Genomic DNA, 12,437 nt, shown 5'->3' with positions numbered 1-12,437 from the left:
GAACATTAATGCATTGAATGCAGTGGGATCCTCATATCATTTGAGTGTTGGATTTAGGCTTGGGGTCAGTTTGTATTGAATGCAATCAATTCAGAAATATAAATTATATTCCAATGCAATAATTGAAGAGGTAGGATAATGAGGATTGTCTCTGAATGGATCAAGTTTAAGTTTGATTGACCAAGGTGTGTGTGTGTGTGTGTGTGTGTGTGTGTGTGGTGTGTGTGTGTGTGTAAATGTCCATTGGCTCATTTCTCTGGTTGAGGGGATATGACGCACTCCCTTTTTACTGGTAGGCCTATCGGATGAGAGCATTCTGTAGGAAATTTCTTTAAATATAGCTTACACAATAGCTTTCAACATCCCAGTATTTGTATAAACTTTCAAAATAATTGGTGTAAAAAAATAAAATGCGTACAACTATCATTTTTTTTCTTCCAGAGGTGGTTGCAATGCTGTGAAAGACCGTTGTACTGCACTAGCGTGCAAAACAAAAAATGGATATTCCCAAAGTTAACATGTCTTAGCAGGAGGACTCTTATTTTGGAGGAAATAAATCTGCTATCATGCTGCCAGCATAATATCCTGCTGCTAGGAGAAATGTAATCATTTTCTCATCTTTCTTTTGCAGGTTTATCTGCATATACCTTTCCTATGTAAACAGACAGAAGACCCTTGCAGAGAGGAGACGGATAACCGCTGAAAAGGTAAACCAAACTTGCAGGATTCTTTTTATTTGTTTGGTTCAATACATGGTGGACCACTTGCTTTTGCAGATCTATCCTGGTGAATGTGTACACACACCCACCACTGGTCTACCACAAACTATTTCTGAAACCAATTTTTTGTAGTTTGTCACACGAGTGTTGAGGGACATGTCTGACATGTTGGTTTTCATCTCTGTCTCCCCAACCAGTCAGTGGAGGACCCTACTTGTGCTAAGATCATGTCATGTGTTGACAGTAGGGGGGGCAAATGTTCTTATGGAGGTAATGGATTGCATACGTTTGTGCTTTTACATGCTTTAAATAAGAGGGCAGCAGGAAAAGCAAGAAAAAGAGGAAGTAGCCACACAAAGTCCCCCATGTTGCTGTTTGTTGGTTTTGCACAGTAACAATACTAAGGAAGGAAGTATTTCGCAAGGAACTGGTACAGTGGAAGAAATAATGAAAGGAGATTCATTTATGTGATGTAATTTTGTATAGGCCTACATGTGATGTTTATGCCATCAGTCACATGTAATTGTAAAAAGACATATTTTGGGGATACGGTGCATTCGGAAAGTATTCAGACCCCTTGAATTTACAGCCTTATTCTAATTTGTATTTTTCCCCCCTCATCAATGAACACACAATACCCCTGAATGACAATGCAAAAACAGGTTGTTAGACATTTTTGTAAATGTATAATTATTATTTTTTTTAAGTACAACTTTTACCTAAGTATTCAGACCCTTTACTCTGTACTTTGTTGAAGCATCTTTGGCAGCGATTACAGCCTCGAGTCTTCTTTGACATGACACTACAAGTTTGGCACACATGTATTTATGGAGTTTCTCATTCTTCTCTGCAGATCCGCTCAAGCTCGTTCAGGTTGGATGGGGAACTACGCTGCACAGCTATTTTCAGGTCTCTCCAGAGATGTTTGATCAGGTTCAAGTCCGGGCTCTGGCAGTGCCGCTCAAGGACATTCAGAGACTTCTCCCGAAGCCACTCCTGTGACGTTTTGGCTGTGTGCTTAGGGTCATTGTCCTGTTGGAAGGTGAACCTTTGCCCCAGTTTGAGGTCTTGAGCAGGTTTTCATCAAGGATCTCTCTGTAATTTGCTCCGTTCATCTTTGCCTCAAACCTGGCTAGTCTCCCAGTCCCTGCCGCTGAAAAACATCCCCACAGCATGATGCTGCCACCATCATGCTTCACCGTAGTGATGGTGCTAGGTTTCTTCCAGATGTGACGCTTGGCATTCAGGCCAAGGAGTTCAATCTTGGTTTCATCAGACCAGAGAATCTTGTTTCTGGTCTGAGTGGAAAACTCCAAGCGGGCTGTCATGTGCCTTTTATTGTGTTTTTTTTTTAATGTTTTTCTTATCAGTGTAGTTATAATGGGGTGTGGAGGAAGGAAGTACCACCACTGTAGATTACTCTGAAGACATACCAAATGAAAAAAGTTTTAGTCACCCACCCACCTTACACCTTCATGTAGCACTGCATCTATCATTTAAAAAAACAAACCAATAAATATCAACTGGGGCTGGTTGGTGTAGTTGGTCTCCTGAGTGGTGCAGTGGTCTAAGGCACAAAGGTTCGAATCTAGGCTGTATCACATCCGACCGTGATTGGAAGTCTCATAGGGCGCAATTGGCCCAGCATCGTCTGGGTTTGGCCGAGGTAGGCTGTCATTGTAAATAAGAATTTGTTCTTAACTGACTTACCTAGTTAAAGATTATATAAAAAGTCTCTAGATATGCACCACAATGTGGTTAAGAGCTTCGAGAAGCACCATAATTAAATTTGACTAACCCCATATGCTGCCAGTGTAGTTGTCTGTGGAACTGAATATATTGAAATGTTCATTTTCATGTGTCAGAACACTCAGAATACCCTTTTGCTGACAGGCCTACTCAGAGCTATCTCCTGTTATGTGTATGTGATGACTTTCATTGGGTGGGATGGAGTTTAATTGGGACAGGAGGAAGTCAACTATTAACTGATCCTCTGCTGGGAAACTGAAACTTATATTTCACCCTGAGTTCCCTTTTTATCTTCCCTGTGTTACATTCCTCCTAATGGATGTAGGAGCTATATAAATAGGATGACGAAAATGAACAAATCCCCTCAGACCACAACAATGTGAAAGTACACTTAAGGGAATGTCCGTTCCAGTAAATATCTTTCTGTATTTAAACTTGGAATCTGCCTTCTATGTCCTGTATGACTATCATTGGCCAATGCTGTAGTGTATTGATGTGGACAATAATTACACTTAATTAAATGTTATACCATCCATCTGTTGCATATTTTATCAAATAAATCAATTCTATTTTGATCAGTAGCTGTGTCCTTGGTCATTGATAATGTATGATGTCATACTTCAGAAAGAGTCGCATTTTTGAGGAGTGGCTTCCGTTTTGCCACTACCATAAAGGCCTGATTGGTGGAGTGCTACAGAGATGGGAGAACCTTCCAGAAGGACAACCATCTCCACAGAGGAACTCTGGAGCTCACCTCCCTGACCAAAGCCCTTCTTCCTCGATTGTATAGTTTGGTCGGGCGGCCAGCTTTAAGAAGTGTCTTGGTGGTTCCAAACCTCTTCCATTTAAGAATGAAGGAAGACACTGTTCTTAGGAACCTTCAATTTTGAAGACATTTTTTGGTACCCTTCCCCATATCTGTGCCTCAACACAATCCTGTCTCGGAGCTCTGCGGACAATTCCTTCGACCTCATGGCTTGGTTTTTGCTCTGACATGCACTGTCAACTGTGGGACCTTATATAGACAGGTGTGTGCCTTTCTAAATCATGTCCAATCAACTGAATTTACCACAGGTGTACTCCAAGTTTTAGAAACATCTCAAGGATGATTAATGGAAAGAGGATGTACCTGGGAAGTATGAGTATTTGTAGATGAAAAATGCATATTTGGCATACATTAATGTCATACATAGACAAGATATTGAGTTTCTTAAACTAAGGTGCAGACGGAACCGGGCAAATAGAGGTGGCTAGTCTTGCAAATGTATGATGAGTAATTTGTGTAGGTAGGAGGCGTATGTACTGGCCCAGACAATATTACAGCAATTGAGATATGGCTAAATTAAACTATAGTATAGAGCAAGCAAGCTTGATTAACCAAACCAGTAATCTTTCTGATGATACCAAAAGTTTTCTTCACTTTGCTACAGACAAATGATTGAATATGATCTTTCCAGGATAGCTTTTCATTACTTAGAACTCAGAGGAATCTAGTGGATGTGACTTGTTTCATTTCATTCCCACCGATTTAAGATTCTGGCACTTTTTTTATATATATTTTTTTACAATATTTCTTATTCTTACTTGTGAAGACAATAAAGTTAGATATTTTTTTTTTTTACATTTTAAAAATCATTTGTTTATCTGGAACCATTCAAAACATTTGTCTTCATTAATTAGTGTAATAAAATAAAATTGGTATCATCAGCAAAGAGAATGGGAAGTACGGAACACAGCAGCACGGACCTTGATATAGATTAGGAAAAACTAAATTCCAATTACCAAACCCTGTGGCACTCCACAGGATATCTTGGCCCTGGTAGATGCGCAGCCGTTTGCATGAACAAATTGCTCTCTATCATAAACATAACTATATAACTAATTATATGTCTAATCATAAAAACCTTAATGCAATTTAGAAAGTAATATTTAATGATCAACCGTGTCAAATGCTTTGGATGTACTGTAGGTCTGTCTATAAGTCTACGCCTAGCCATCGTTTCAGCTTTCATTTGATGACAGCAGAGTTTATTCCAATAATGTGCAAGAGATGTATCTGTGGTTAGAATTGGGGGGAATTGCTTCAGTAAGGATTTGCCTACTGTATATATCGGATGTTGTTGGATAGATGGTATCAACAGCTGCTGATGTAGTTTCCTGTGGGTTTGCCTCAGTTCTCTCTTGTGGTTAAAAACTGAAAACAACATTTAGAAAGGAAAGCTCAAAGATGGGGTAAGTTTGATTTGTATTTTCAGTAGAATTGTAGGTGAACTTTTGTGTAGTACCTGTTTAAGTTATTTACTTGTGGATGGAAGATACTGTGATAGACAATAGCTTAGCAGTAAATTGTAAATGCCTTTTCCAGCAGCGTTGTGGCGTTGTGAGAAGAAATGTACCCTTCAGTTCCTAATTATGCAGACTAACAAACAACATTCTGACTACATTGTAGTCACCAGCCTAGTCTCAGAACATTTCGTATTATTCTGTACGTAAATCCGAGACACCTCATTTAGAATAATATGGTACGTTTGGTATGGCTGTATAAGACAGATGGTTACTTAAGGCAAAATCAAAAGTAGGGTGGATGGGCTGGCGTATAACACGAACAGCTTCATCATTTTAGCTAGTTAGCAACTTTTCAACTACTTGCTACACTACATTTGTATTTATTATGTATCCCCATTTAGTCACCAGCCTAGGCTCAGTACATTTCGTATTATTCTGTGCGTAAATCCTTGGGTCCAGCAAAATTAAGGCAGTTTATAAAATGTTTAAAACATTACAATACATTCACAGATTTCACAACACACTGTGTGTCCTCATGCCCCTACTCCACCACTACCACATATCTACAGTACTAAGTGTGTGTGTGTGTGTGTGTGTGTGTGTGTGTGTGTGTGTGTAGAGCATAGTACATGTTATCGTGTGTGTTTGGTAATGTCTGTGCCTATGTTTGTGTTGCTCCACAAGGTGTTTTTTAAATCTGTTTTTTAAATCTAAATTTACTGCTTGCATCAGTTACTTGATGTGGAATGGAGTTACATGTAGTCATGGCTCTATGTAGTACTCTGCGCCTCCAGTCCAGTCTGTTCTGGACTTGGGGACTGTGAAGAGACCTCTTGTGGCATGTCTTGTTGGGTATGCATGGGTGTCCAAGCTGTGAGCCAGTAGTTTAGGCAGACAGCTCGGTTCATTCAACATGTCAATACCTCCTCCACTTTGAGCCAGATGATATAGACATGCATATTATTAATATTAGCTCTGTGTACATCCAATGGCCTTTTTTTGTGGCACCAGACTTCTCCCCATCTTAGCTACTACTGTATCAATATGTTTTGACCATGACAGTTTACAATCTAGGGTTACTCCAAGCAGTTTAGTCATCTCAACTTGCTCAATTTCCACATGATTTATTACAATATTTAGTTGAGGTTAAGTATATGTTTTGTCCCAAATACAATGCTTTTACTTTTAGAAATACTTAGGGCTAACTTATTCCTTTCCTGCCAACTCTGAAACTAACTGCAGCTCTTTAAGTGTTGCAGTCATTCAGTCGCTGTTGTAGCTGACGTGTATAGTGTTGCGTCATCCGCATACATAGACACTCCGGCATTACTCAGTCAGTGGCGTGTCGTTTCCCCAGCTAAACTGGGGAAATCCTGATTCTACCTGGATTATCTTTGAGAGGCTTCCATTAAAGAACCCTCTGTGTTCTGTTAGACAAGGATCTCTTTATCCACATTATAGCAGGGGGTGTAAACCCGTAACACATACGTTTTTCCAGCAGCAGACTATGATCGATAATGTCAAAATTTGCACTGAAGTCTAACAAGACAGCCCCCGCAATCATTTTATCATTTCTCTCAGCCAATCATCAGTCATTTGTGTAGGTGCTGTGCTTGTTGAGTGTCCTTCCCTATAAGCGTGCTGAAAGTCTGTTTACTGTGAAATAGCATTATCTGGTCAAACACAGTTTTATTCCAGAAGCTTACTAAGGGTTGGTAACAGGCTGATTGGTCGGCTATTTGAGCCAGTAAAGGGGGCTTTGCGACTCTTGGGTAGCGGAATGACTTTAGCTTCCCTCCAGGCCTGAATTGAAGATGTGGCAAATAGGAGTGGAAATATCGTCTGCTATTATCCTCAGTAATTTTCCATCCAGATTGTCATACCCTGGTGACTTGTCATTGTTGATAGACGACAATTATTTCACCTCTTCCACACTGACTTTACGGAATTCAAAAGTACAATTCTTGGTTTGGTCCGATATACTTGGATGTGTAGTGTCAGCGTTTGGTGCTGGCATGTCATCCCTAAGTTTGCTTATCTTGCCAATGAAAAAGTAATTAAAGTAGTTGGCAATATCAGTCGGCTTTGATCAATGAGCCATCTGATTGAACTGGATTTACCAGTTTTTACATTCATTTTCTTAATGGGTGCATTCTTATTAGCAACTGGAATAAGCAATTTCATGTGTCAAGTGCAGCTTCTGCTTGCTCCACATTCACACACCACAGACCAGCAAATATTCTTTACATCAACATATGAATCACTGCTACATGTCCAAAAGTATGTGGACTGCTGCTCGTCGAACATCTCATTCCAAAATCATGGGCATTAATTTGGAGTTGGTCCACCCTTTTGCTGCTATAACAGCCTCCGCTCTTCTGGGAAGGCTATTCACTAGATGTTGGAACGTTGCTGCAGGGACTTGCTTACATTCAGCCATGAGCATTAGTGAGGTTGTGCACTGATGTTGGGGTGATTAGGCCTGGCTCGCAGTCAGTGTTCCAATTAGTCCCAAAGGTGTTCGATGTTGTTGAGGTCAGGGCTCTGTGCAGGCCAGTCAAGTTCTTCCACACCGATCTCAACAAACCATTTCTGTATGAATTTTGCTTTGTGCTCTGGGGCATTGTCATGCTGTAACAGGAAAGGGCCCTGCCCAAACTGTTGCCATGAAGTTGGAAGCCCAGAATCATCCAGCATTGTATGCTGTAGCATTAAGATTTCCCTTCACTGGAACTAAGGGGCTAGTCTGAACCATGAAAAACAGCCCCAGACCATTATTACTTCACCACCCAACTTTACAGTTGGCACTATGCATTGGGGCAGGGTAGCATTCTCCTGGCATCTGCCTAAGCCAGATTTGTCCGTCGGACTGCCATATGGTGAAGTGTGATTCATCACTCCAGAGAACGCGTTTCCACTGCTCCACAGTTAAATGGTGGTGAGCTTTACACCTCTTCATCCGACACCTAGCATTGCACATAGTGATCTTTGGCTTTCATGAAGCTCCCGACGAACAGATCTTATGCTGAATTTGCTTCCTGAGGCAGTTTGGAACTCTGTAGTGAGTGTTGTAACCGAGGACAGGCGATCTTTACGCGCTTGGGCACTCGGCACTTCCGTTCTCTGAGCTTGTGTGGCTGTACAGGAGAGGGCTGAGCACACACCCTTGTGGGGCCCCTGTGTTAAGGATCGGGGAAGTGGAGGTGTTGTTTTCAACCTTCACCACCTGAGGGGGCGGCCTGTCAGGAGGTCCAGGACCCAGTTGCACAGGATGGGATTCAGACCCATGGCACCAAGCTTAATGATGAGTTTGGAGCGTACTGTGGTGTTGAAGGCTGAGCTATAGTCAATGAATGGCATTATTACGTAGGTATTTCTCTTGTCCAGATGGGATAGGGCAGTGTGGAGTGTAATGGCAACTGTATCGTCTGTGGATCTATTGGGGCGGTAAGAAAATTGAAGTGGGTCTTCTAGGGTGTCAGGTAAGGTAGAGGTGATGTGATATGATCCTTAGCTAGCCTTTCAAAGCACTTCATGATAACAGATGTGAGTGCTATGGGGCGATAGTAATTTAGTTCAGTTATCTTTGCTTTCTTGCGTACAGGAACAATGGTGGACATCTTGAAGTAAATGGGGACAACGGACTGGGATAGGGAGAGATTGAATATGTCTGTAAACACACTAGCCACCTGGTCTGCATGCTCTGAGGACACTGCTAGGGATGCCCTCTAGGCCGGTAGCCTTGCGAGGTGTTAACACGCTTAAATGTCTTACTCACGTTGGCCACAGAGAACGAGAGCCCTATGTCCTTCGGAGAGGGCCACATCGGTGGCACTGGTTTTATCCTCAAAGCGGGCGAAAAATGTGTTAAAACAGTTTTAGCTAATCCTTCCCTTAAGCCTAACTCTGAACCTTTAACCTAAGTCCTAAACTTAACCCTGACCCCTAACTAACGTTGGCGAGCCAGCTAAAGTTAGCCACCTAGCTAGAATTCGTAACATATTTGCAAATTTGTAACATATTGTACATTTAGCAAATTCGTAACATAACATGTTTTGCAAATTCGTAACATATAATGCAAATTGTAGTTGGAACATATAAAATGGGTGCTGGACATCCATAAATTAACTTGTAACATAAATGGATTTTTCAGATTTACTTATAGAATAATACGAAATGCTCTGATACCAGGACGTAGTTACACATGCCATATAGACAGTTTCCATCAATCATGAATGGTTATTTGACATCAATGACAATCCTCAATGCCATGAACATTAAATTAGAACATAGATTGTGTTTTAATGATTAAGTCAGAATATGAGTGACATTCTGTGTCAATTTCTCCATAGGGACAACATGGATTTCTCAGAGCATTATGGGAATTTCTCAGAGAATTATGTCACAGAAAGTTATGGGGAGTTTGACTTGTATTATGACCCCTTAAATGAAACCTCTCTGTCAGAACAAGGGCATCGATCCATATGGGTGCTGTCCATAGTTCTCTGCAGCATTGCCTGTGTCCTCGGTATCCCAGGCAATGCCTTTGTCATCTGGATAGCTGGAGTGAAGATGAAGAGGACAGTCAACACTATCTGGTTTGTAAACCTGGCTGCAGCAGACCTCCTCTGCTGTGTCTCCATACCCTTATCCATAGCTGACATCATACTGAACTCTCACTGGCCTTATGGAGAGGCTATGTGTAAGATTCTTCCGTCCATGGTCGTACTCAACATGTTCGCCAGTGTTTTCACACTGGTTCTCATCAGTCTGGACCGCTTTGCCCTGGTCATCCTTCCTGTCTGGGCCCAGAACCACCGGAGCATCACCCTGGCCTGGCTGCTCTGTGGTCTGGTCTGGGTCCTGGGCCTGCTCCTCAGCCTCCCCTCTATGATCTACAGAGAAATAGTAGTCCATGATGATATGAACATAACACTGTGCATCTATAACCACCTACAAGACAAAACTAAGGGCAACCAGTCGGCTATCAAAGCCATCCACGTCACCAGGCTTATACTCGGCTTCCTCATCCCCCTACTGGTCATCGCTGTCTGCTACCTGCTGATTGGTAGGAGGGTGAGCAGCGGCCGCTTTAAATCCCAGAGGGCCTTCCAGATAATTTTGGTTGTGGTGACGGCGTTCTTTGTGTGTTGGCTGCCTTATCATGTCATTGGACTGGTGATCGAGTATGGCAAGGAAGCCTCCCAGGTCATGGCCAGGGCTCTAGACCCCCTGGCCATCTCTCTGGCTTACGTCAACAGCTGTCTCAACCCTGTCCTGTATGTGTTCATGGGTCAGGACTTCAAGGAGAGGGTCAGGGTTTCTCTACGTAAAATATTTGAGAAGGTCTTCAGTGAGGATGTGACTCTGCGTTCCTCTGTGTACTCCAAGGGACAGTCACAGCTCTCACGGGCCACCAACTCGTCTGAGGCTCAGGTCTGAGTCAGAAATGTCTCAGACCTAAAATGAGTATAATCTGATATATAAAACATTTTACAAGCAATTAAGAAAATGGACTTTGACAGTAACAAAATAGGTTTTAAAGTTCAGTCCGTGCCTGATTTGAAATGTTACATGGATGGCGTTTTGTGTAAAGCTGTTGGGTTTTTGTTTGAAATTTGTCCTATAAACTCTCATCTATTACACTTATGTTTTTCTTATCAGTGTAGTTATAATGGGGTGTGGAGGAAGGAAGTACCACCACTGTAGATTACTCTGAAGACATACCAAATGAAAAAAGTTTTAGTCACCCACCCACCTTACACCTTCATGTAGCACTGCATCTATCATTTAAAAAAACAAACCAATAAATATCAACTGGGGCTGGTTGGTGTAGTTGGTCTCCTTAGTGGTGCAGTGGTCTAAGGCACAAAGGTTCGAATCTAGGCTGTATCACATCCGACCGTGATTGGAAGTCTCATAGGGCGCAATTGGCCCAGCATCGTCTTGGTTTGGCCGAGGTAGGCTGTCATTGTAAATAAGAATTTGTTCTTAACTGACTTACCTAGTTAAAGATTATATAAAAATATGCACCACAATGTGGTTAAGAGCTTCGAGAAGCACCATAATTAAATTTGACTAACCCCATATGCTGCCAGTGTAGTTGTCCGTGGAACTGAATATATTGAAATGTTCATTTTCATGTGTCAGAACACTCAGAATACCCTTTTGCTGACAGGCCTACTCAGAGCTATCTCCTGTTATGTGTATGTGATGACTTTCATTGGGTGGGATGGAGTTTAATTGGGACTGGAGGAAGTGAACTATTAGCTGATCCTCTGCTGGGAAACTGAAACTTATATTTCATCCTGAGTTCCCTTTTTATCTTCCCTGTGTTACATTCCTCCTAATGGATGTAGGAGCTATATAAATAGGATGACGAAAATGAACAAATCCCCTCAGACCACAACAATGTGAAAGTACACTTAAGGGAATGTCCGTTCCAGTAAATATCTTTCTGTATTTAAACTTGGAATATGCCTTCTATGTCCTGTATGACTATCATTGGCCAATGCTGTAGTGTATTGATGTGTACAATAATTACACTTAATTAAATGTTATACCATCCATCTGTTGCATATTTTATCAAATAAATCAATTATATTTTGATCAGTAGCTGTGTCCTTGGTCATTGATAATGTATGATGTCATACTTCAGAAAGAGTCGCATGCTGTATACCAGAGATGTTTATTCTTATTCAGTTATTTTTTCATTACATCTAATTAAAAGGAAGAAAACAGCATTAATCCTTTACATAGCATACCTCGCAAGTCAATGGAGGAAAAACACCTTAAATCCATTGACATTGTGGTCTTTCAAAGCACACTTCTAAAACAGTACAAAGAAATCCTGATACACCCAAATAATGAACCTTTCAATACGGAAAAACACATTTCCTATGGCATCGAAATCATCTATTGTAACACCAATATATAAATCACCAGACCAATATGACGTGAGCAACTACAGACCAATCAGTATCCTCCCTGTCATCTCCAAGGTTGCAGAGAAAGTGGTTATGGAACAGCTAACAGCCCACTTGAATGTGGGTAGTTTTCCCCTTCACCCCATGCAGTTTAGGTCACTCTACAGACTCTACAGAAAATGTATATTGCTATCTCCTAAAGATGATCAAGGCCAAGCTGGACAAACAAGGTGTTTAAGGTGCAGTTCTCCACCTCAGAAAAGCCTTTGACACTGTTAGCCACAACATCCTCTCCAAGCTATCCATCTTCATCTCAAGTGCTTTGATTAAAAAAAGCATGTACTTCTCCACAAAACTAAACGGACAGGCTTACCCAGACATACTCATCCACAGAAAAAAAATCTAAGCAGACAGAGTTTAAAAAAATCTGGGCATTATCCTATACTTTAAACAAAATAAAAAACACATAACAAATATGTCCACAGAATCAGATACTGTATATTCTCTGAAATGTTTTGAATTAACTCTCTACACAGGCAGCCAAGATGTATTTACATGCAATGATCTTCTCTCACCTGTCCTATTGTATCACCAGCTGGTCAACAACACCATAGTACCCTCTGTTGGATTTGACATTTTGAACATTGACATATTGAAGACATGATAGATCAAAACGTAGCTGTATTATAAATGGTAAGGCCCGGAAGGTAAACTCATACAGGCTGGTGGTACCTGTAGTGTAAGTCCTAGGGGGTAA

General features: G+C 41.2%; 1 protein-coding gene and 1 long non-coding RNA gene across 2 annotated transcripts; both read left to right on the top strand.

Moving 5' to 3' along the window:
* The first annotated feature begins 564 nt into the window (after nucleotides 1-564).
* On the top strand, nucleotides 565-3,049 carry LOC149979081 (uncharacterized). Its single transcript, XR_016484894.1, has 2 exons — nucleotides 565-707; nucleotides 1,573-3,049. It is a non-coding gene; the product is annotated as an uncharacterized LOC149979081 (long non-coding RNA).
* Nucleotides 3,050-4,677: 1,628 nt separating this feature from the next.
* c3ar1 (C3a anaphylatoxin chemotactic receptor) lies at nucleotides 4,678-12,149 on the top strand (the record flags this gene model as incomplete). The annotated part of the gene is given in 3 exon segments (NM_001124403.2): nucleotides 4,678-4,700; nucleotides 9,107-10,499; nucleotides 12,121-12,149. Coding segments are annotated over 2 exon segments (1,095 nt in total).
* Between the last annotated feature and the right edge of the window lie 288 nt (nucleotides 12,150-12,437).

This window comes from Oncorhynchus mykiss, chromosome 12 (assembly GCF_057628025.1).
Source record: "Oncorhynchus mykiss isolate SJ-2025 chromosome 12, ASM5762802v1, whole genome shotgun sequence".
Taxonomy (NCBI): domain Eukaryota; kingdom Metazoa; phylum Chordata; class Actinopteri; order Salmoniformes; family Salmonidae; genus Oncorhynchus; species Oncorhynchus mykiss.
Note: the sequence above shows the minus strand (reverse complement) of the source record. Positions and strands in the feature narration are given on the sequence as shown.